The sequence below is a fragment of the Chlorocebus sabaeus genome, chromosome 9, assembly GCF_047675955.1.
Source record: "Chlorocebus sabaeus isolate Y175 chromosome 9, mChlSab1.0.hap1, whole genome shotgun sequence".
NCBI classification, from domain to species: Eukaryota; Metazoa; Chordata; class Mammalia; order Primates; family Cercopithecidae; genus Chlorocebus; species Chlorocebus sabaeus.
Genome location: NC_132912.1, coordinates 119,107,750 through 119,134,202, shown reverse-complemented (window position 1 = coordinate 119,134,202; position 26,453 = coordinate 119,107,750). Strand labels below are relative to the sequence as shown.

Here is a 26,453-nt window from a genome sequence, read left to right as displayed (position 1 = left end):
ATTCTCCACTGTGACCCAAATTGGTCGTGGCACCCAAACCAACATCTCTTACCTCCAGAAGAGCTTCCTGACTCCCATTTCCTATGGCTATTGCTAATAGTCTCCTTCTGATGAAACAGTCCCTTTTTTGTTGTGTTGGCAACATAAATTAAACTATAGTTAGTAAATGATTAAGCTACAATCATAACTAAATTTGTCCCCATGTTGCTCCATACTGTATCACCTTTCCTTATTTCTTCATAAAACTATTCTTCTGTTAATGTATCATTTGTCTACTCAAACTGCAATATTAGCTCTGTGAAAGAAGGAACTGTGTCTGCATCCCCAGCAATTAGAACAGTTCCTGGTGCAGTGTAGGCACCTACATATTTGCTGAATGAATTAACGAATGAATATTGCTGTTTCTAGGGTCTGTCTTATTATATTACTAGTGGAATTAATTGATTTAATTACCAGAGGAAACTGTTCTTCCAAATTCTTAAGGGTAATCTTTCTGTTATTCCAAGAACTATCTTCACTCAGTGCCCATACAATGCAGCCCTTTATGTCATTAGAAGTCCAGTTAGCTAAGATATAACCTATGGTGAAGTTGGACTTTTTTTTTTTTAAACACTTAAGGTCAGGGGTACATGTGCAGGTACCTAGGTAAACATGTGTTATGGGGGTCTGTTGTACAGATTACTTCATCACCCAGATATTAAGCCTAGTACCCACTAACTATTTTTCCTGATCCTCACCCTCCTCCCACCCTTCACCCTCTGGCAGGTCCCAGTGTGTGCTGTTTCTTTCTATGTGTCTGTGTGTTCTCATCATTTAGCTCCCACTTATAAGTGAGAATATTCAGTATTTGGTTTCCTGTTCCTGCATTAGTTTGCTAAGGATAATGGCCTCCAGCTCCATCCATGTTCCTGTGAAGGACATGATCTCATTCTTTTTTATGGCTGCATAGTATTCCATGGTATATAGTGTATAGGTACCACATTTTCTTTATCTAGTCTGTCATTGATGGACATATGGGTTGATTCCATGTCTTTGCTATTATGAATAGTGCTGCATTAACATAGGCATGCATGTGTCTTTACAATAGAACAATTTCTATTCCTTTGGGTATATAATCAGTAACGTGATTGCTGGATCAAATGATATTTCTGTCTTTAGGTCCTTGAGGCCTTCCACAATGGTTGAACAAATTTACATTCCAACCAACAGTGTGTAAGTGTTCCTTTTTCTCCAAAACCTCAGTATGTTATTTTTTGACTTTTAATAATAGCCATTCTGACTGATGTGAGATGGTATCTTATTATAATTTTGATTTGCATTTCTCTAATGATCAGTGATGTTGGGCTTTTTTTCATATGCTTGATGGCCATGTGTATGTCTTCTTTTGAAAAGTGTCTGTTGATGTCCTTTGCCCACTTGGTAATGTAGTTGTTTGTTTTTGCCTTGTAAATTTATTTAAGTTCCTTATAGATGTGGGATATTAGACATTTGTCAGATGAATAGGTTGCCAAAGTTTTCTCCCATTCTGTAGGTTGTCTGTTCACTCTGTTGATAGTTTCTTTTGCTGTGCAGAAGCTCTTTAGTTTAATTAGATTCCGTTTGTTAATTTTTGCTTTCGTTGCAATTGCTTTCGCCATCTTCATCATGAAATCTTTGCCTGGGCCTATGTCCTGAGTGGTATTACCTAAGTTGTCTTCCAGGGTTTTTATAGTTCTGGGTTTTTACATTTAAGTCTTTAATCTATCTTGAGTTAATTCTTGTAATATATGGTGTAAGCAAGAGGTCCAGTTTCAGTACCTTCGGCTTATGGCTAACCAGGTATCCCAGCACCATTTATTGAGTAGGGGATTCTTTCTCCATTGCTTGTTTTTGACAGATTTGTCAAAGATCAGATAACTATAGGTATGTGGCCTTATTTCTGGATTCTCTACTCTATTCCATTGGTCTATGTGTCTGTTTTTGTAGCAGTACCACGCTGTTTTGGTTACTGTAGCCCTGTAGTGTAGTTTGAAGTCAGGTAGCATGATGCCTCTAGTTTTGTTCTTTTTGCTTAGGATTGTCTTGGCTATTCGGGCTCTTTTTTTTTTTTTGGTTCCATATGAATTTTAAAATAGTTTTTTTTAGTTCTGTGAATAAACTCAATGGTAGTTTAATATAGATAGCATTGAATCTATAAATTGCTTTGGGCAGTAGATAGCCTATTAGAAATTTAGCAATTTGGCCAGGCGCAGTGGGCTCAGGCCTGTAATGCCAGTATTTTGGGAGGCTAAGGTGCTCAGATCACTGAGGCTAGGAGTTTGAGATCAGCCTGGCAAACATAGTGAACCCTGTCTCTACTAAAAATACAAAAATTAGCCAGGCATGGTGGTGGGCACGCAAAATCCCAGTTACTCAGGAGGCTGAGGCAGGATAATCACTTGAACCCGGGAAGGGGAGGTTGCAATGAGGTGAGATCACACCACTACACTCCAGCCTGGGTGACAGAGCGAGATTCTATCTCAAAAAAAAAAAAAAGAAAAGAAAAAGAAATTTAGCAATTTATATAACGGTCTTATTTATTTGTGAGTTGCACAAATAAAAATATATGCTCATATTTGTATAGTATTAAATGAATGGGATTAAAAATATACCTTATATGCCATCAATTTTTTTCCACTTGCTCGATTATCTAGATCTGTCTTTTCATGTTATTGATATTGTCATTTTAATGATATTGATTCTTCCTATCCATGAGCATGGAGAAGCTGGACTTATAAAACTTGTCTGAAAAATAGAACTAGACCAGCATACAAATTTAGCTAGCTGACTTCATTTCAAGATGAGAAATCTGCTGTGAACCCTCAATGCTTACTTATTCTTAAAAGAGGATTGGGTAACTATGCAACAGCATTACAAACAGCTTCTTCGGCCGTTATCAAAAGAACAGAGATGTGGAAACGCTCTCACAAATCTTAAAAGAGGCAAAAACTGCATATTCATCGCCAGCTGCCCCAGGTTAGGTGCCTCTGTGAAGGGCACAAATCACACAGCTTTTATCCAGCATCCTGTGAGCCTCAAAACCACAGGCACATGATTGTGCTGAACTGCTCTCAGAGGGAGGCTTGATGGAGCCATGAAGAACAGGTAGAAACAAAATAGCAGACAGGAAAAAGTATCTGCAACAAAGGAACAGCATGGGTGAAGTCCTAAAGAAAGGTAAGGGTGAGATCTATTCAGTGCTGGGTAGTGCAAACAGTGTAGCCTCGCTGAACTGAAGGTGGAACAAAGCCAAATGGTGGGAGACATGGCTAGAAGAGGGGTGGGCTGGAGCCTGTGCACCAACCAGGATCCAGATCATCACTCACTGAGCTTATATTTACAGACAGTTGGACCAAGGCAAGATGACGTGCAGAAACTCTGCCAGTGATAAAACTGATGCATCTCTCAACTGACAAAATAACCAAAAAATCTCTGCTGTTCGTGCCTGTGCCCAGTGTTTGAGGATGATGGAAATCACAGAGATAAAACACCTAATCCATTCATCTGTTTGCAAAACAGGTTGCATCTAATTAGTATGTATAATGTTAATTCTGACATAAATTACAGAATAAAATAATGGACATGAACATAATACAAAAATGCGAAGGCTGAGTAAATAAAAGATTAAGAAAATTTCAAGATAAAAGGAGGCTTTAGCAAAAAATACAAAAGGAACACCTGAACTGGATTATTTTTAACCTCTAACTATTCCAACACATGTCCTGTATCTGTGGGTAATGCTTAGACAGCTTATTAGAAATTTAGCAATTTATATAAATGTCTCATTTGTTACTTACACAAATAAAAATATATGCTTATATTTGTATAATATTAAGTGAATGGGATTAAAAATATACCTTGAATACTGTCAGTTTTTTTCCACTTGCTCTATTATCTAGATCTGTATTTTCATGTTATCATTTCCTAACATTTCCTAACATTTTCTGTTTCTAGTTGGAACTGTAGAGAAAATACATATTATGATTTCTACTTTATATTTGGAAAACATGAAGTAAAAAGAAGAATCAAAGATAATATGGTAGCCTGTGGAATTATAGGAAAACAGAAGACTGAACAGCTTACTGAGCCAGTCTCACTGAGTGTTACTGAGCCCCCAGCACGGTGCAAAGCGTCAGTTTCTCACTGTGCCTACCTGGCAATGGCAACCTCCTCAGTTTTCCCAATTGTCCCGCCTACACGAAGAAAGACAGTCCCTTGAGTGACTTTGCTTCCTCTGAGTTTAACAGACAATCTGTGCCTCCAACCTAGATATAAGGAAACAAGAAAGAAAGGGAGAGAAAGGGTTAAAAACACATGGGAAGTATGACATCCTGGATCCTTTAATGGAAATACAATTTTCAGGGTTGTATTTGAACAGTGCTGCACATATTCATGCAAAAATACAACTTTAGTTTCAGTGAATTTGGTGAAAAACTACATTTAAAAATACACATTATGGGCCACATTTTAATTTTCCAGAACATTCCTTATTTTTCCAGGTATTTTTATCACTTTTAAAAAGGGAAGTCCTGTGTCTTCTTTTGTCTATTTCCTTTGTATTGTGTGGCATATATATAGCATGTATACTTTCTATAGCCAAATTTTTATTTGCCATAGTGTGACAATTAATCCAGAAAAATCTAGGAAACCTATTGGGCAAGAAGACGTGTGCTTTTATAATCATTTAGAGGCAAAGCGAGTTATTCTTCTTCTCCTGCAGGGATATGTGCTAAGAATGCCCAGTACACATAGATACAGATCAATACAGTATCTGTCAGTAGGATCATTCCCTTGTAAATGGTCAAATGTAAATTTTTACATCTAGAGCTAAACAGATCTTTTTATTGAATTCTTAAATTACTGTATGCTTAATAACAAACTAAAACAATGCAATTCTTCATATGATTATTTGAAAAAGAATTTAAAAAGGGAAAGAAACCTACCAGAGAGGAATTTTAATTCCGAGTTAATCATTGTCAAAGAATTTTCTTTCTCTTCTCAGCCTATTCTACTGGAATCTGGGTCCCCCTGCTATCTTTCTACTGGAATCTGGGTCCCCCTGCTATGTCTCCACTGAAACCACCCTAGCCAAGCTCAGTAAGAGTTGAATTGTTTCTTCACCCAATGAGCCTCTGTGGGGCCCTGTCTCATTTGACCACAATACAAAGGAAATAGACAAAAGACGACATAGGACTTCCATTCTTAGAAGTCATAAAAATATTTGTAGTGGGCCAGGAGCGGGGGCTCACGCCTGTAATCCTAGCACTTTGGGAGGCCAAGATGGGCAGATCATGAGGTCAGGAGATGGAGACCATCCTGGCTAACATGGTGAAACCCCGTCTCTACTAAAAATACAAAAAATTAGCCACGTGTGGTGGCGTGCACCTGTAGTCCCAGCTACTCGGGAGGCTGAGGCAGGAGAATGGTCTGAACCAGAAAGGCGGAGCTTGCAGTGAACTGAGATCGCACCACTGCACTCCAGCCTGGGCAACAGAGGGAGACTCCGTCTCAAAAAAAAAAAAAACAATTTGCTGTGGCATATGTCTCCTCTCTTCCTCCTCATCTTTCTTTCTTTGGCTCTTTTAATGATAACCTTCACTGGTCTTCCTTCTCTCTGCCCATTCTTCAGTCTCCTTTGCAGGGGCCTCTTTCTCTGCTCTCTTTCCTTCTCATCTGTTCCCCACATTCTTCTTGGGTAAGGACATCATCCACTTTCACCACACTGACCACAGGCTGAGTGACTCCTAAATCTCTGTAGAACACATCCATTTCCAGAGGCTGAGATCCCTATCTCTACCTGCCTCATGGGGCACACATACTCTCAAACCCTAAAGGCAGCTCCAAAGTAACATGTGAGAAACTAGCCCATCATCTTGCTCCACACTGGCCTTTCTTCCTGTGTCGTCAAGCTCAGAGAATGACACCTCACCCACAGCCAGAACTGTCCTTGACGCCTTGCTTTTCTGCATTTTTAAATCCATTCACCTAGATCCATTTGGCTCCTACCTTCTAACTATCTTTGCAACCTCTCTACTTCTTTTTTTTTTTTTTTTCCCTGAATTGTGGCAATAATTATCTAACAGGCACCCTGCTTCCATCTTGTGGCCTTCTAATCCATGCAGAAACTAAAGTGATTTTTCTAAAAATAAAAATAATCTGGTAATTCTTAATACCCTTCAATGGCTTTCCATTCACCCACAGACAAAGCCCAACCTCTCCACTTGGGACACAAGGCCCGTCCCTCATTATCTGTACCAATTTGTCTCTCCCACTTCATCTCCTATCACTGTCCTCCCAGTCTCTACAATCCTGGCAGGGGCTTCTTTCAGTTTCTGCTCTCTCTGACTTCCAGGCATTTACAGATGTGGTCCCTTCTGCCTAGAATACTCCTACTTTCCTTCTCCCTCTTACTCATCCTACAGGAGTCAGCTTAGAAAGGCTCCCTGACCTTTATGCTCTGCACATATCTTGAATGTTTCCTAAGAGAAAGTTTATTACGCAGGATTGGAACTGAGATTTTACTTGCTGTCTTTCCCATTAGCCTAAACTCAGTTAAAGACCTCACTGTGTTGTTCTTCACTGAATTCCCAGTCTGGCCCAATGCCCAATTATTTAGTAGACACTCAATAAAAACTGTTGAATTTTTAAAGATAAGTACCTTAAAGCATTACAGTAAAACTTAGCTATAATACTTACGGGCAAATGGGGAAAGAGACCCTGTGTTTAAAAAATAATATAATCCATTAGTCTTCATATTTTTGAGGTGAAATCTGTCAGCAAAATGACCCATTGTTGGGCAACCTTCTTTGGGACAAAAGAAGCAATTTCCCTGATGACAGAAAATGAAAGGTGATTACTTACATAATTAGAAATGTTGCCCTTCAATAAAACATGTGATATATTATTAAATAATAATACATCTCAAGTATCTAAATAGAGGATATGCATTTTAAAAGTGCCTAACAGGCCACCATGTCTGTTTTCAAAAATAAAACAAAAGTAACTGAGGGAAGAAGAGAAACTCCCTGTTAGAAAAATGGGTAGATGATATGAATAGACAATCCACAGAAGAGGAAACTCAAATAGTCAATAACTATGTAAAAAAGATGCTCAACCTTACTAGTTGTCAGGAATGTGTTAATTAAAACAAGGTATAATTTCATATTAAACAGATTTGCAAACATTAAAGCAATTGGCAACACTGAATACGTGTAATAGGGGAATTCTCCTTCGCTTTTGCTGGAAAGCTGTATTATTCTTCACTGCATTCCCAGTCTGGAATATAATTTTTAAAACGTCAAAAACATAATCAGATCAAATTTTTAAATTTTTAAAAGTTTGCTGTGCACACAAAAGAACAGTCCTTGAGCTGGGAGACTTCAAACTGAAAATGGTAAGAAGCCCCCACTTACAGCAGTCACAGGATAGTTTATAAAGACAGAAGTATTTTGACCTTTTTATGTGATTGGCTATTCTACATTAACATTCTTCTCTAGGGCAAGTAGAGATATTTATGTTGATTTGTCTATAGCTGATTGGTTTAATTTCCCTGAATCATGCTGACAAGCTGGTAAAGCTCACGTTTTTTTGTTTCATTTATGATTAGAGCTGGTGTTTCTGGGAAATCAGCATGACTTGGTTTTGGCTATGTGGTTGTGGGTGGCCTTGGGTTATATCTAAATTGTGGCCTTCATTTGTATTTTTCTTTAGCAATCAATAGACATTTTAAACAGTGATTTGGTAATGTCTAATAAGGAAGGAAATGTATGTATGCTTTGATAATTTCACTTCTGTTGTATGCCATGAAGGAATTCCACTCAAGCACATAAGGAGACATGCAAAGATGGCAGAGTTGGTAGACATTGTTTTTAATAGCAAAAACTGGAAACAATCAAAACTCACATTAGTAGGGGAATGAATCAATAAATCACGACTGATTCCTATAAAATAAATACATCAGGTCTATGTACATCAATGTAGATTTCAAATTTTATATTTATGATATTTAATGAAAACAGCAAATCCAGAAATGTACTTATAACATGATAGCATTTATTTGATATATATCAAATTCAACTCTGCCTTAGGGAAAGGAATGACGGGAAGATAAGGTCCTTGGCTTCTTTAATTTTATTTGTATATTTTAAAAATCTAAAGGAAAAGGAATGAAATGTGAATATTTTAAAAACATGGGTAGCAGCTGGGCGCAGTGGCTCATGCCTGTAATCCCAGCACTTTGGGAGGCTGAGGCTGGTGGATCACGAGGTCAGGAGATCGAGACCACAGTGAAACCCCGTCTCTACTAAAAAAACACCAAAAAAAAAAAAAAAAATAGCCAAGCGTGGTGGTGCGTGCCTGTAGTCCCAGATACTCAGGAGGCTGAGGCAGAAGAATGGTGTGAACCCAGGAGGCGGAGCTTGCAGTGAGCTGAGATCGCGCCACTGCACTCCATCCTGGGTGAAAGAGCGATACTCCGTCTCAAAAAAAAAAAAAACCATGGGTAGCAGTGATTGAATATTTGCTATTTTAGGCTTTGAACTTTTAATTTAATAAACCATGGACATTTAGGCTAGGATTACAGTAACATCCTATTTATTTATTTACTTACTTTTTGAGATGGGGTCTCAATTTGTCACCTAGGCTGGAATGCAGTTGTTATTCAGAGGCATGATTATAGCGCACTGTAGCCTTGAATGTCTGGGCTTAAGAGATCTCCTGCCTTAGCCTCCCAAGTAGCTAAGACTACAGGTGCATGTCACTGCTGGCTCTGACTTACTTTGATTGTATGACTGTCTGGGTACAGTACAATAAAATATGTTGAGGAAATTGATTCATTCTAACAGTTTGTAACCACATGTAGCATCCATGTGGCATGAGCTAGCTTCTAAGTGTTCTCCAATTTGGCAGATTAACTCTTATCTCCAAATATACAATGACTCCAAGGGCCTGCTTCCACTAGAAGTAAATGCTAGGATCCCTTGGGTGCTCAGAGCACAGCCACAGCAGGAAGAAGAGAGGGGAGAAGGAGGATATGTGGGAAATGCTAATGTTTGGCTGTCAAGCTTTCTGAGAATGGCAGGAAACTGAGAGCATGGCCTAAACTCATCCATCTGCCAAGTTCTGCAGCAAGAGGGAAATGCTTCTTCATGTCACAACACAGCGCTTATTTGCAAAGTACTATTATTTACCATAAACTTCGGCTGAACAGCCCACATTTTCTACCGTGATAAAACAGGGGATTAGGTCTCTAAAGCACAAGAATGAAGATCTTTTCCATTTCCCACTATAAAATAGATTTTCTTTCTTTTACTCAAGTAAAATCAGATTTGGTAGTTTGTCACATATTGATCTGTGTAGAACTCCTCTGAGCTATCTATGCCTTAGTTCTGCTCTGTATAAATAATTACATTTTAATAAAATAATGTTCATATTCCAAGTAAATAGTAATATGTTTGGTTGTAGCTATTGATTAGTTCAACCTTCTTAAGGCATCTTTGAAGATGACATTTAAAATATATATGCAGAAATATTTTTGCCCTAGACTTATGCCTGTTACACAGTAGCACCTAATTACTGCACAACAAATGGCCAAAAAAGCAAAATTGTATATAATCTTCAAAAGAGCTGAAACAACCAGAATATAAACAATTGGTTGAGTTATTTCAACCCTCCAGCAATCCCAGCTACTGTTCAGTACTCAGCACAGAAACAATCCATTATTTCCCAAAATGGCAGGTGTATTTTTTTTGCTACCTACTCAAAACCCTAATGTTTAGCTGGACGATTGTGTTTCAAAAAATTACTTTATAATTAAATTCCAAGTAAGATGATTTACTTACTGTTTTAAAAGATGTGTAGGATCTACAAGGATAAGCAATAAATGCATCAGGATTAAGAATGCTTTCAGCATAAAATTGATGACTTCGGGCATGGTTACAGTCAAAGAAGGAAGCCATTTCTGTGAAAACAATTCCCAATTAACTGATAGCAATTAACTGATAACTGGTAGCATAAACCATTTCTTAGAGTAACTGTAAGTGGCAGTCTCTTGAGTTGCGAGGGCCAGACCTTTTGTCTAGGCTTGGATATTGTACAACATTTATCAAAGTTACATATAATTTTATTTGTACCAAAGAATTATGTGACTCAAAAGGGACATTCAAGAAGTGGAAATAAACACAAGCAAATGTGGATGACTTTGTGCTTTGACACTAATATACTGAGTCACTTCCTAGTGACAGTGGCAGGAGGCAGGCAATTTCCTAGGCAGATAGGAGTGTGTACCAGTGAAACCCACCCTTCAAGCCAAAAACAATGTGAAGCCTGAAAACCAAGCTGCCAGTTCTGGGTAAAGTCCCTGAACAGAGAACTTCTATTCCTGTTTGCCTGGTCTTTCCTGAACAACGTTTTTGGTTCTTCCTGAACAAGGATTTTTAACCAATTAAATGTTGCTTTTTCCAAGGCTACCTACAGCCCACACCTCCCTCATTCTGAGTCTATAAAAAACCCAGACTAAGCCACACTTTGGGGACTACCTGCCTTTGGGTGGAAACTACCTGCCTTCAGGTAGGGGCTACCCACTTTGGGTTCCCCTCTCAGCCAAGAGCTGTTTTGTCACTGGATAAAACTGTTCTCTGCCTTGCTCACTCTTCATTTGTCTGTGTAACCTCATTCTTCCTGGATGTGGGACAAGAACCTGAGACCCACCAAATGGCAGGTGCCAAAGGAGCTGCTGAAACACTGTAGCCCTCCCAGCCCATGCATCAGGAAGCAGTGGTGGGGCTGGGACAGCCCAAGAGCTTTGGGCTGGAGTATGGCAATGGGATCAAACAATCTGGGACACATCCCTGTTTGCTGAACTATGCAGAGGGTGGGAACAAATGAGCTGTAACACAAATGAGCCGTAATGTTTCCTGGGGGCTCAGACCTGAAGGCTCCCTAAGCCTTGGTAACATGCTGTATGTAACATCCCCTTTGGAGCTCCGTGGTTCCTGGCATCTCTGAGTTTTTTGGGCACCACCACATTTCCCTCATTCAGAAGTTGGCGTCCAAGGTGGAAGCTGCTTGCAGTATGCCTGGTCCAGTCATAGCCTCACGTGGAACCAGTGCCGTTACTGGCCTAAAGCCACCCACCCTACCACAGCAGCGGGCATGCCTGGCTCACCCTTGGCAGGTGTGAGATCCAGGTCAGCAGAGTGAGCTGAGCACAGGCTGCCAGGCCAAGTGGGTGAGACAAGTCCAGTGGTGAGCCCAGCAGGTGAAAGTGAAACTCAAGCAGAGGCACTGCAGGCTGTGGAGGTCTCTGGCTGGTGAAGCAGCATGGAAAAAATCCTGTATCACTAGGATCTCTGACACAGTATCCCTGTGCATATAGTATCTCCACTGTAGACCAATTAAGAGTCTGCCTCTCTGCTTCTGCAAGAATAACTGAACTCCCTCCTATTCAACCACAAAATATTCAGCGCTGTTAACCAGTGCTGAGTTAAAGGTGTAACAGGTAGGGGGTTTTATAAAGAATGCTAAAGATGAATTAGTTTTGCCATTATCAAGCATGACATTATTGCCATCAATAGTTGAGATTATTAGAATAATAATAAGATCTAAATACATCTGCATATTCCAAAATTTTCATAACATTGTAGTCATTTCTTTTTTCTTTTCTTTCTTCTTCTTCTTTTTTATTTTAGAGATGAGGCCTTGCCACCTTGTTGGGCCCAGGCTGGTCTTGAACTCCTGGCCTCAAGTCTCAAGCAATCCTCCTGGCTCAGCCTCTTAAAGTGCTGGGATTACAGGTGTAAGCCACTGTGCCCAGCCATTTATGCTTTCTTTTATTTTACATAACAATATTTTTACCGAATGGCATGGACTATTCTTTCAATGACTTACACAGCTTAGCCAATCTTCGAGAAACTAGATTTTGGTTTTAGCATATGCAGTATAATTATTATGTAATAATTGCTACCAACAAATGACTCCTTCCTAGGTCCTCACCCATTTGCAGTATTATGTAACCATTCCTTCTCTCAACATGGAGGCCATGTTTTCATACCCCTGCCCCATTACAGGCTGATCTTGTGACTTGCTTTGCCCAGTAGCTAAGAGCCAAGATCAGTTCTGTGGAGAAACTCACACTGGTTAAGTTCTAAGGCTTTAAAAGACCTTCCAGCATCCACTCTTAACTGTCTTGGAACCCAGTTGCAATATTATGAAATCCAGGCTACCTGGCTGGGGAGAGAGGTCCTGAAGGATGACAAACCACCTAACAGAGGAGAACAAGTCCCAGGGTTTCCGACATGGAGGGTGATCTCAGACCTCCTCATCCAGCTTAGCTCAGCTCAGCCCCTAACTGGATGCAGTCACCTGAGTTACTCCAGCCAACACCACACAAAGCAGAGTCTCAGCAGAACTCTGCCTGAATTCTGACCCTCAGAATGCTGGCAATAACATAATTTTTCTTGTAATTGTTCACTGTGGTTTGTTATACAATAGAGAACTGAGACAGCATAGTTTCAGAAATAATGTAATATCGTCAGCACAAATTAATAATTGGCACCATCCATTTTTATTAAACAAAGACTTCTTTTACATTAGGTCTCTGTATATCTATAGATTTATATTCACAATTAATTGTGATTTAGACAAGACGGTTCGTTAGAATATAGCAAACTATTAATTTTAAAAGTAATGGTTTCTTAGTAATAAATTTAAGTAAAATAGAACACCTTGAAGTCTTAAAACTCATCCAAAGGTTTAACGTGAATGATAAATGTTCTTTTAATCCAATAAAGTTATAGGAAATCTTAAAATGTCTCAAAATGATAGCTTATGATAAATGTATATTTTAGTTGAATTAATCTTTTATAGAATTTCATATGATCTGTCTATAACAATTAATTATGTACTGAAGTCTTCTGATCTATATTTTGTCCTAATAGAAAGGATTCATAGTCATATTATAGAAAATAATGAGGAAAATCAATTTAATAATATGCCTTTTTTGTATGAATTTTGCTTATCTGAACTAGGTGAAATTGGCTTTATTTCTTATTTGTTGCACTTGTAGATTAGACAGTTGTGTGGGTTTTTAAAATGTAGTCATTACAAATATATACTTCTGATCACATTTACTCTTTCGGAGCAAATATTATTTCTAGTGAAGTAGATACCTGAGTTACACTCAATACTATGATCTGTGTATCTTTCCTGCACAACAGCCAAATGAAAAAAGCAAGTAATTTCAAGCCCTTGATATCTTCACTACATGGGATTGGGCTGTGAGATATTTAGAATCTTCCAGGTATCCATTATCATATCACCATACATATATATTATTATGTATTATTGCATATTATGGATAGTATATTTCATTATTTATATGATGAAATGTAGAGACAGGGAAAAATAAATTTCCCAAATAATAACCTTTTGGTGCCTTATAACTTAATGCCATATAGATATTACAATTATTATTATTGGAAACTACTATAAAAAGTTAAATACTACTTGTTTAATTTGTGATTACAGCATCCAGAATGATTCTTTCACAAGTAACTGAAACCACGTCTCTTCTCTGCTCAAAACCCACTCATGGCTCCTATCTCATTTGAGTGAAAGCTGAAGTCTTTTCTACCATCCACAAACTCCTGTGTTATTGCCCTCTGCTGGTTCCGTCTCTAACCTTATGCCCTGCTTCTCTCCTTTTACCTAGTTTCAGCCACAACAGGCTCCTCACTGTCATGAACTTGCCAGGCTGATTCCTGTTTTCAGCCCTTACACTTGCTTCCCCCTGTTGGCCTGGAATGCCTCTTCCCCCGGTGTCTATAAGGTTTACTCCTTTAGTTCATCTCTTCAGTAAGGACTCCCTTACCATCCTATCAACAATTTTCTTCCTCTACTTTACCTTCTCTGTCTCCAACACATCATATTCCTTTTCCATGCTTTATTTTGTCTCCGTAGCTCTTATACTATCTATTGGTTTCCTAACAAGTTAGAAAATTAACTCCATCAGGGTGAGACCTTTGTCTTTTGTATTCATTTCCATATTTGCTGTTCCTAGAATAATGCCTAGCACATAGTAAACACTCAATTTGCTGAGTGAATAACACACCTTCCTTGTTTATATTGAGTTGACTGTAATATGCTAGACATTGATAAGGCACCAGGGATACAAAGTTAACTAAGACACAGTACCCGATCTTGCGGTTCTTACAACTGGTGGGAGAGCTTCTTATATGCAACAGGGAGAAAATACATTTTTTATGTATATTATACATAAAAGTATGTGGATCCCGTCTCAGGAGAGAGCTCAGTGAATACATATCAGCAGTATTCATAGTTTAGAAACTATTTACCTTTTTTGTAAGTATTGAAATTAAATTTCAGTAAAGGTGTAATTAAGTCTTCACATCCTGGCATGTGCTTCCCTCCATTTGGGTAAAAGTCAAGATGACCACAAGCATCAATGGTTCCAACACCTGAAATAAATGAAAACGGGGTAAATGCCTCTACAAATCTCCTCTATGCTTCAATGAAGTTTCTGATTCTGTTAAAAACCTACCAAGCTCAAAGAGGATGCGAGCTGCATTTGTATGAATAACATCAACAAAGTTGGCATCCGAGGGGTCTAGCCTGACTTCCTTTGGAGTGTTGTGGAAAAATGGCCCAGCTGGGTCCAACCCTAGAGAAAGCACAACCAAGACATGTTGTGTGGAAGTGCACATTAATATTGTTGTCACTTTGGAAACATGTGCCCTTTCCTACATTATTTCTATCAATCAAAGATCACTCAGCAAAACGTACAGATACATAATCTAAATCTATAAATGTAGGGTCTCTATGTATTGCAATGTCAAGTTTCTACAGATAAGTAATGCTATGTTGAGACAATGCCAAAACAGCTAACAAACTAAAAAAAAAATCACAGTGGCTATTCTAGGGTCTGTATATGGAGTACCATATATACAATAAGGTTATGAATTACCAATGTTCCTGAAAAGCAACGTCTGTAGGCAAATATTAAATTAAATTTAAAAAAACACTCTTCAATATGTAAAGATGAATCTACAAAGCAACACAATTAAAACAGCAGAATCTTTGTCCTGAACTATGGCTCACTTTGTTCTACTTTTCATTAATAGTAATACAAATGAAAAGCCGTAAGCCCAGGGAAGTGAAGTGACTAGACAAGGTTATCATATGTTAGAGGCAAACTGGACTAAGAGGCCAGGTGTCCAGACTCTCATCCCATTGTGTCATGTTCAAATGTTTCATAAAATAAGGACAAGATAGCTGGAAGTCTTTAAAACATTATGATCTTCCACACATATAATCATTTCTGTATTTGACAATTATTTGTCAAGAAACTGGTATGTGCCAGGAACTAAGTTCAGCATTCAGATATGAGGAATAAGACCTTGCTTTGTCCTCAAAGGATTTTCCATTTGGTGGGAAAGGCACCCCAATCAGTGTCCTCCGTGCAGAAGCAGTGGTGATCATAAGTGTTATTCAAGCACAGAGAAGCCGCATATAACCCAGTCTTGGGAAACTAGGATGTGCTTCTGCAAGAGATAAGAAACACGGCCTGGTACGGTGGCTCACACCTGTAATCCCAGCACCTTTGGAGGCCAACGCGGGTGGATCACGAGGTCAGGAGTTCGACACCAGCCTGGCCAAGATGGTGAAACCCCATCTCTACTAAAAGTACAACAATTAGCTAGGCACAGTGGCACACACCTATAACCCTAGCTTGAATCCTAGGAGAATCGCTTGAATCCGGGAGGTGGAGGTTGCAGTGAGCCGAGATTGTGCCACTGCACTCTAGCCTGGGTGACAGAGCAAGACTCCATCTCAAAAAAAAAAAAAAAAAAAGAAAAAGAAAAAAGAAACACTAGTAGAGATCTGAGGGACGAGAAGAATTGGCCAGGGCAAAGGTAAGATGGCCAGCAACCCAGGGGAAGACAGAGAAGTACATGGCCTCCAGATGAAAGAGCAGCACATTTGGGAAACTGTAACTAGTTTGCTAAGGCTGGTGTGTACATTTCTAGGATTTGTTGGAAGATGAAGGCAGTATTGCTAGCAGGAGCCGGATGTCAGCTGAGCCATGTCAAGGAGTTTGGACATGATGTGGTCATCAACGGGAAGCTGTTGCAAGCTTGCAAGCAGGGGAGATCTATGATCAGAGTTACATTTTAGCAAAATACCTTTGCTGTGATATAGTGGCTGGATCCCGGAGTGGGGAGGATGCAGAGCAGCACTGGCGTTGACCCAACCCTCTGGGAATGTGGCATGAGCAAAGAAGGAATGTCTGTGTCACAGCTCTGGGGTATGTGCTCAGCACACTTAGGTTGTCATAGGATTTCTGTGTGTGTGTGTTTTTAAATTTTTATCTTTCTGACTAATATAATCACTAAAAGAGCAATTATAGAAAAAGAGGAGGAGAGAAGAGGGGGTCTAGAGTGGAACCTTGAAGAACATCAACATATAGGCAAAGGCAAAAGAAAAGAAACTCATGAAGTAGCCTGGAGAGAGGGAGTCAAAAAACAAAGACAACCAAGAAGAGCAGAATCATAGAAGCTAAGATGAGGGAACACTTCAGCAAGGTGGGAGGGGCCCACTGGGACACATTCTGCAAAGGGGTCAAGTAAAACACAAAGTCAAAAGGTCTGGTAGAGTTCCACAAAAAGCCACTAGTGATCTGGTAACAGTGGTTTTGGGGAAAGAAGCTAGGTAGCAGTGGGTCAAGGAGAGAATGAACTAAGGAAATGCAATCACTCCACTTTCAACTTTTGTGGAGCTTGGGTCTAGAGGAATGCAACAGGCTAGAGCATCATTTAGAAGGAAATGGGAGGCCAGGAAGGAAGGGGTGAGTTTCAGTACAGCGCTTCTGTTGACAAGATCTGAGAAAAAGTAAACAAATTACTTAAGTCCACAAAGGCGGTGGAACTCAGAGCACAGGAGGAAAGACAATTAGACAAAAAGATCGATGAAGTAAAGCAACATGCATATGAATGAACCATTCGCGCTGAACAAAGAAAGAGGAAAAAGTATTTATCTCACAATTAATCTTCAACTCTTGGAAGAATTTTTATTTTACCAGTGTGACTACACACAACTTTCCAATAAAGTCAGGATTCCTAGAGAGAAACATCCCAAGATAGGTTGGAGGACAAGGCAATCAGATTAAAAAAAAAAAAAAGAAAGAAAAAGAAAAAGACAGTCTTTTCAAGACGTAGGGAAGAAGGAACATTGGATTTGTTGTTCTAGGATATCTCAGGAGAAAAATCTACAGAAGGGAAGAGAACTATTAGGTTCGACCTATTAATTAACCTTAGGGAGAGAGACATGACCTCTTACTATATGAGTGAGAACTAATCGTTTAGGATCTGAGTGTGTAGTATGTATGTGTATTTGGGTACGTGTGTGTGTCAGCATAATAAGGGTAATTTTTCCTCAAATAAGAAAAGCGTTGATACTGTTTATAAATAAAAATAAATAAAAGCAGAATCAGCTGAGTAACCCCCTAACAATAGTTATAATGAAAACTACTTATCACTTATACATAAATACCAAAGACATAGAAACTTATGTATGTCCTTAATGTGTTTATCATATTAATTTTGTTTTTAACTGGTTTATTATATAGCTAAAATCTGTTTTTGAGGTCTCAGTTCTTCTATTACTCAAGGAACATGATTACCCCAAAACTAGTTTCTCAGAGGAATACAGATTACAACATGCACATGATATTAATTCCTTGGACATTCAGAAAGCCTTTAAAAATCTCTTTTTTATTTACCCAGCAGGATAATTCATCTGATGGGAAAAACTAGAGTTAAACAGTATCTGATTTTTGAAAAAACTTACTAAAAACAAAATCTCTTTGAATTGATCATAACCCAGTATGAATTGTAAATGCAGGTATGTGTTCTGCTTCACTCAGGCCAGGTTATCTCACAGCCCGCATGAGGCTGTGAGGCCCCATGAGTTTCCGTCTTCAAAAGAGGAACTCATTTTTTCTTTTTTTCTGGGCTTGAAAATTGACCGCAAAGGGTCACGTAATGACTTCAGCAAAAAAGTTCAATTTTTATTATTCCAAACAAGAATGGTAGTGGTGGTGGAGGTGAGTGAGGAAGAGTTAGGAGCAGAGAGCTAGAAGAGAGATGACTTATAGCAGGAATAAGCTTGTTATATCAACAGATTGCAGAGACAAAATACTTTAATCTCAATTTGGACTTCCTAGATATTTTTTTAAAACTCTGTTCTAAATCGAGATTTGAATTTAAAGTGTGCATGTATGTGTGTGTGCGTGTGTGGGAGAGAGACAGAGCACATGTACACACACATGCACACAGAGCACAGTAGTTTAACAAAAAGAAAATATGCTACTGTGGCCAAGCCTGGAGTCAATGCGGTAAGGGAGGCTTTCCGTTAAAAATAACAGGCTCATCCATAATTATAAGACCAGGTAATATAATATTTGTGTTTTCAAATACAAAAGAGGTACACGTCCAAGGGTATGAGAAGCACAGAGAATTAATTCCTGCCTTAGGAGGAAACATTTGAGATGAATCTTGACAAATGGACAGTGAACGCTCAGGAAAAGGGACGACAGCATGTGCAAAGGCACAGAGCATGAAAAACTGTGATGAAACATGACAAGTTTGTGTGACAAGCTAAGAGGCTTTAGGCAAGGAGACATCCTGAGAGGTTCGGAGCAGTGGCGTGGCATGGCCTGCACCTGGAAAGATAAGCCTGGCAGTACTTGTAGAAGACTAGGCTAGGGCACCAGCGGGGACCAAGGCCAAAATGCAGGCAAGAGATGAGGGACTAAGCGAGGACAATGACCAGGGGATGGACAGGGAAAAGGCAGATGAAGGAGATGTGGGACTTGCTTACTGGCTGTTGGTAGGGGATGCAGAGGGAGAGGCCAGCCCCGCCTGTCGGTAAAGGAGCTGATGCTTTGACCTTCATCCACCTCACACAATTGGTTTGGAAAACAGAATGTGGGGAGGAGACATGATTAATTATTATACCCCCAAACCCAATGCATGCTATATACTTTACTCTGCAACTTATTTTTAGACTTAACAGTATATCCGGGGGTAGTATTAAAAATGGTAACAACTGAGTAAGCTGCAGTTCAGGTGTGTCAGGAACGTCCAGGACAATCAGTGGGACTCAAACTCATTCTTTCTTAAAAATAACTTTTAAAAATTGATATATAATAGTTGTCCATATTTTGCGGGTACATGTACATGTGGTATTTTGAGACGTGTATATAATGTGTAATGAGCAAATCAGGGTAATTGGGATATCCATTGCCACAATCATTCATCTTTTCTTTGTGTTGGGAACATTACAGTCCTTCTCTTCTAGCTATTTTGAAACATGTAATAAATTATCGTTAACTATAATTTCTGTATCATATACTAGAATGTACTCCTTCTAGCTATGGATTTTTGTACCCATTAACCAACTTCTCTTTAGCCTCCCCTCTCTTCTTCACTTCCCCGCCTCTCATAACCACCCTTCTACTCTTTACCTCTACGTAAACCTCACACTTTGCATTACCAGTATGAAATCCCAATGGATGGAATGTGTTATAATTCATTCAACCATTCAGTTGCGGGCGAGGGATCACGTAGTTTCTCTTACTTTGTCACCAAAGACAATGCTGCGATGAACACCCTTGAAGTGAATCTGCACATTTTTGCTTTGAAAACACTTTCATGTTTTATTTCATCGGAATCACATTTTGTAGTATCTTACATTTTCTTCTGCAGTATTACTTGGTGTTCAGATACTTGATACTGTGTGAAAATAATATTTAAACATACTCAAGGCCCAACTGCAGGGCATGCTTACCCGTTATTCTTCCAAGGCCTGGTATCCTTGACCCAGCTTCCCCAGCCAGGTGTGCTCCCAAGCTGTGGCCAATCAAGTGCACTTTAGAAGGGGAATATCCAAATTTTTTCTGAAAGTATCATTTAACATAATAAGTATTTTTAAAACAGCGGTGGAATAGCTTAAATATGCTTTAAAAATAGAAAGAAAAAAAGGATGAACATGGTTCTCCCTTTTGCACGTAAGATGGGGACTGGTAAAGTCACAAAGTGACACCTCTGCCTACATCCTTATCCAACTAAAGGAGAACAGATGGGCTTGGAAGAATGCCTTCTGTAGGAGCTCTTCTGCTTGTGCTAAGGGGCTGGCCTGTGGTCCTTGGAAACAGGAGAACAGCCCCAGCAACTATATTTGTGGCTTCTAGCTCCATGCTGATCCTTCCTGAGGCCCAAACCTTTCAGCATGCTCACAACATGCATCAAAGGCAGCTCATTCCTACACTGTTATCCACCTTGCCTGTGTCTGTATCCTTCAGGTTAAGGCAACACTAGAAAATGTATGGGATAACTTTGGTTTTAAAACAGGAGCTTTTAAGAATATTCACAAACTCAAATAACTCAATATCAAGAAAGCAAATGATCCAATCGAAAATGGGCAAAGGATTCGAATAGTTCTCAAAAGAAGACATACAAATGGCCAATAGATTTATGAAAAAATGCTGAACATCCCTAATCATTAGGGAAATGCAAAACAACATCACAATGAGATATCGCCTCACATCTGTTAGAATGGCTATTATAAATAAAAGATAACAAGAGCTGTCAAAGATTTGGAGAAAAGGGAAAACTTGTACACTGGTGGAGGGAATATAAATAGGTAGAGCCATTATGGAAAATAATATGGAGGTTCCTCGAAAAACTAAAAATAGAATTACTATATGATCTATCAATCTTACTTCTGGGAATACATGCAAAGATATCAAAATCATTATGCTGAAGAAGAGATATTTGCACTTCCATTTCATTGCAGCATTATGCATAATAGCCAAAATATGGAATCAACCTGTGTTCATCAATGAATTAATGGATAAAGAAAATATGTTATACCTACACGATGAAAAAGGAAATTCTGTCATTTGTGACAACATGGATGAACCGGGAAGACATGCTAAGTGAAAGAAGCCAGGCATAGAAAGACAAACACTGGACCGGACGCGGTGGCTCACGCCTGAAAATCCCAGCACTTTGGGAGGCAGAGGAGGGTTGATCATGAGGTCAGGAAATCAAGACCATCCTGGCCAACACGGTGAAACCACGTCTCTACTAAAAGAAAAATACAAAAAAATTAGCCAGATGTGGTGGCAAGTGCCTGTAGTCCCAGCTACTTGGGAGGCTGGGGCAAGAGAATGGCATGAACCCTGGAGGTAGAGCTTGCAGTGAGCAGAGATCGCGCCACTGCACTCCAGGCTGGGCGACAGAGCGAGACTCTGTCTCAAAAAAAAGAAAGACAAACACTGCATAACCTCACTTAGTATGTGGAATTTTAAAAAGTCAAACTACATAAGTAGAGGATAATAGTAGTTATCAGGGGCTGAGATTGGGGTGTCGGGAATAGGGAGATATTGATTAGTGGGTATAAAGCTTCAGTTACACAGGAGGAGTAAGTTTCTGAGATTTATTGCTTAGCATTAATAAGAACGCATTATATATTTCAAAATTGCTAAGAGTAGATTTAAAACATTCTCATTATTAAAAAATGTTATGTCGGCCGGGTGCGGTGGCTCATGTCTGTAATCCCAGCACTTTGGGAGGTCAAGACAGGCGGATCATGAGGTCAGGAGTTTAAGAACAGCCTGACCAACATAGTGAAACCCCATCTCTACTAAAAAAAAAAAATAGAAAAATTAGCCAGGCGTGGTGGTGTGTGCCTGTAATCCCAGCTACTCGGGACGCTGAGGCAGGAGAATCACTTGAACCCGGGAGGCGGAGGTTGCAGTGAGATGAGATAGCGCCCCTGCACTCCAGCCTGGGTGAAACAGCGAGACTCCATCTCAAAAAAAAAAAAAAAAAAAAATGCTCTGTGAAGATGTGAAGTGACAGATATGTTAATTAGATGGATGTAATCATTCCACCATGTATACACGTATACATATATCAAACCATCACAATGTACCCCATAAATATGTACAATTATTATTTGTCAATTAAAAACAAAATCTTAAATGAAAAAGAATATTCACAAATAGATTATACATCTAGAGTTTAAACAAAAGTGTGATAGGGAACAAAGGAGCAAGCATTTAAAAACGTTTTTAAATATCAGACTAAATTTAATGTGAAATCTACCATCTTAACAAAATCTTAATTGTATGAACCAGTTTTGCTAATTACAGGCATGATGTTGTTCAGAAGATCTCTAGAATTTACTCATCTTGCATGATTGAAACTTTATACCCATTGAATAGCAACTCTATTTCTCTTTACTTTTGCCCAACTCCTGGAAAGAAGCATTCCATTCTTTGCTGCTATGAGTTCGGCTATTTTAGATACCTTATGTAAGTGGAATCATACAATATTTGTCCTTCTGTGATGGGCTCATTTCACTTAGCATAATGTCCTACAGGTTCGTCTGTTTTGTTGCATATAACAGGATTTTCTTCTTTCCTAAAGTTGAATAATATTCCATTGTGTATATATACATTTTCTTCATCCGTTCATTTGTTCATGGACATGTACGTTGTTTCCATGTCTTGATTATTGTAAATAATGCTGCAATGGACATGGAAGTGGAGATATCTATTCTAGATCTTAATCTCAGTCTTTTGGATAAGTACCTAGAAGTGTGATTGCTGGATCATATGGTAGTTTTATTTTTAATTTTTTGAGGAATCTTCATAGTGTTTTACGTAATGGCTGTACCATTTTACATTCCCACCAACAGTGTACAAGGGTTTCAATTTCTCCCAATTCTCAACACTTATAAGCTTTTTTTTATAATAGCCATTCTAAAAGATGTGAGATGGTATCTCACCATGAATTTGATTTGCTTTTCCCTGATGATCAGTAATGTTCAATAGTTTTTCATAAACCGGTTGGTTATTTGTGTGTCTTCTTTTAAAAAATGACTATTTAGGTCAGGCACGGTGGCTCATGCCTGTAATCCCAGCACTTTGGGAGGCAGAGGTGGGCAGATCACGAGGTCAGGAGATTGAGACCATCCTAGCTAACACGGTGAAACTCCGTCTCTACTAAAAAAAAAAAAAAAAAAAAAAAATTAGCCAGGTGTGGTGGCGGTTGCCTGTAGTCCCAGCTACTCAGGAGGCTGAGGCAGGAGAACGGCACGAACCCAGGAGGCAGAGCTTGTAGTGAGCCAAGATCATGCCACTGCACTCCAGCCTGGGTGTCTGAGCAAGACTCCATCTCAAAAAAAAAAAAAAAAAAAGACTATTTAAGTCCTTTGCCCATTTTAAAATCAGGTTATTTGTCTTTTTGTTATTAAGTTGTTGGAGTTCCTTATATATTTTGGATTTAAGCCCTTATCGGATATATGATAACATATATAGTTTGCAAATATTTTCTTCCATTCCATAGGTTGCCTTTTCACAGTGTTAATTGTTTCCTTTCCTGGGAAGAAGCTTTTAGTTGGATGTAGTCCCCTGTGTTAGTTCATTCTTGCATTACTATAAAGAAATACCTAAGGCTGGGTAATTTATAGAAAGAGGTTTAATTGACTCATGGTTCCGCAGGCTATATACATAGCACAGTGCTGGCATCTGCTTCTGGTGAGGCCTTAGGGAGCTTAGAATCATCAGGGAAGGCAAAGGAGGAGCTGGTGTATCATAGAGTGAGAGCAGCAGTAAGAGGCAAGTGGGGAGGGACCATGCTCTTTACAATCAGATCTTGTGTGAACTGAGTGAGAACTCACTCATCAGCAAGGTGGTGGCACTAAACCATTCATGAGGGATTCATTCCCCTGAACTAATACCTTCCACTAAACCCCATCTCCAAATTGGGGATGACATTTCAATATGAGATTTGGAGGTGACACACATCCAAACCATATCATTCCACCCCACCCCACTACACCTCATGTCCTTTTCACATTGCAAAATACAATCATCCCTTCTTACTATTCCCCCAAAATGTTAATCATTCTAGCATCAACTCAAAGTTCAAAGTCAAAAGTCTTATCTGAGACTCAAGGCCAAGATATAATGGTGGTACAGGAATTGGGTAAACAGTTCAATTCCAAAAAAGAAAAATTGACCAAAAGAAAGAGGTAATAGGCTCCATGCAAATCTGAAACCCAGCAGGTCAGGCATTAAGTCTTAAAGCTCCAACATAATCCTTGACTCCATGTCCCACATCCTGGTGTGAGGAGTGGGCTCCCACGACCTTGGGCAGCCCTGCCCCTGTAGCTTCTCTGGGTATAACCCACATACAGCTCTCTGGGGTTGGAGATGAGTGCCTGCCAGTTTTTATAATCATGGATCTTCCAGTGGATCTAACATTCTGGGGTCTGGAGGGCAGGAGCCCCTTCCCACAGATCCACTAGGCAGTTCCTCATTGGAGACTCTGTGTGGGGCTTCAATCTCACATTTCTTCTTGGCATTTCCTTAGTAGAGTTTCTCTGTGGGGGCTCGGCCCCTGCAGCAGGCTTCTGCCTGGGCACACAGACTTATCTATACATCCTCTGAAATCTAGTTGGAAGCTGCCAAGCTTCCTTCACACTTGCATTCTGAGCATCTGCAGATTTAACACCATTTGAAAACTAACAAGGCTCATGGCTTGCACCCTCCAGAGCTGTGTTCTAAGCTGTACCTGGGACCCTTGGAGCTGAGGGTGGAGCCTGAGCAGCTGGGATGCAAGGAGCAGTGTTCTGAAGGCTGAGCAGGGCAGTGGCACCCTAGGCCTGGGTTCTGAAATCATTCTTTCCTTTCAGGTATCTGGGCCTGCGATGGGAGGGGCTGCCTCAAAGATATCTGAAATGCCTTTCAGGCCTTTTCCCCATTGTCTTGGATATTAGCACCTGACTCCCTTTTAGTCATGCTAATCTCTCTAGCAAGTGGTTGCTCCACAGCCCACTTACATTCTTCTTCTGAAAAAGCTTTTTCTTTGTCTGCCTCATGGCTAGGCTAGGCTGCAAATTTTCCAAACTTCAATGTTCTGCTTCCCTTTGAAATATAAGTTCCAACTTTAAGTCATTTATTTGCTCCCATATCTGATTGTAGATTGTTAGAAGCAGTCACATCATATCTAGAATGCTTTGCTGCTTAGAAACTTCTTCTGCTAGATACCTGAAGTCATTACTCATAAGTTCAACATACCGCAGATCCCCACGGTGTGGACACAATGCAGCTAAGCACTTTGGAAGGGTGTAATGTGGGTGACCCTTACTCCAGTTCCCAATAACTTTGTCATTTCTATCTGAGACCTCATCAGCCTGGATTTCACTATCCATATCTCTATCAACATTTTGCTCACAACCATTTAACAAGTCTCTAAGAAGTTTAAAACTTTCCCTCATCTTCCTGTATTCTTCTGAGCCCCACAAACTCTCCCAACATCTGCTAATTTCCCAGCTCCAAAGTCACTTCCACATTCTGAAGTATCTTTACAGCAATGCCCTGCTCCTTTTTACTACTTTTTTTTTGTGTGTGTGTTAGTTCATTCTTGTGTTGCTATGAAGAAATATCTAAGGTTGGGTAATTCATAAAGAAAAGAGGTTTAATTGGCTCATCGTTCTGTAGGCTATGCATAAGGCATAGTGCCAGCATCTGCTTATGTCTGGAAGCTTATGATTATGGTGGAAGGCAAAAGTGGGGCTAGGCTATCACATAGCAAGAGCAGGAGCAAGAGAGTAAGGGGGGAGGTTCCATGCTCTTTTAAACAAGCAGATAGTATGTGAACTAACTGAGCAAGAACTCACTCATCATCAAGAGGATGGCGCTAAGCCATTCATGGGGGATCCACCGCCATGATCCGATACCTCCCACTATGCCCACCTCCAAATTTATGACCACATTTCAACATAAGATTTGGAGGAGACATGCATCCAAACCACATCTTCTTCCTTGTCTATTTTTGCTTTTGCTGCCTGTGATTATGGTGAAATATCCAGGAAATCATCGTCAGGTCCAATGTCATAAAGCTTTTCTTCTATGTTTTCTTCCAGGAGTTTTATAGTTTTAGGTGTTATGATTGTCTTTAAACTATTTCAAAGTGATGTTTTTTTGTGTGTGTAGAGTGTAAGATAAAGGTCCAATTTAATTCCTTTTTATATGGATATCCAGCTTTCCCAACGCCAGTTGTAGGAAGAGCCTATCCTTTCTTCATTGTATATTCTTGGCACCCCTGTGGAAGATCAGTTGACCATACATGCATGAGTTTCCTTCTGAGATCTCTATTCTGTCTTTATGCCAGTGCCACACTACTTTAATTACTGTACTTTTGTAATAAATTTTGAAAACAGGAACTGTGATGATTCCAGCTTAGTTCTTCTTTCTCAACATTGTTTTGACTATTCAGGGTCCTTTGTGATTCCATATACATTTCACAATTGTTTTTACTATTTCTGTTAAAAAATGCCATTGG

The 26,453-nt window shown here is 39.5% G+C and overlaps 1 protein-coding gene across 1 annotated transcript in view; it reads right to left on the bottom strand.

Annotated features, from left to right (window-relative positions):
• The window catches only part of PNLIPRP3 (pancreatic lipase related protein 3), a 50,054-nt gene that overhangs the window by 1,933 nt on the left and 21,668 nt on the right, over window positions 1–26,453 (bottom strand). Inside the window, exons 5-10 of the mRNA XM_038009587.2 lie at window positions 19,882–19,990; window positions 14,576–14,695; window positions 14,370–14,492; window positions 9,858–9,976; window positions 6,715–6,847; window positions 4,172–4,283 (exon numbers count right to left, since the gene is read on the bottom strand). Of these exons, the coding sequence (XP_037865515.1) occupies window positions 4,172–4,283; window positions 6,715–6,847; window positions 9,858–9,976; window positions 14,370–14,492; window positions 14,576–14,695; window positions 19,882–19,990 (716 nt within the window). The remainder of the gene's footprint in view (window positions 1–4,171; window positions 4,284–6,714; window positions 6,848–9,857; window positions 9,977–14,369; window positions 14,493–14,575; window positions 14,696–19,881; window positions 19,991–26,453) is intronic.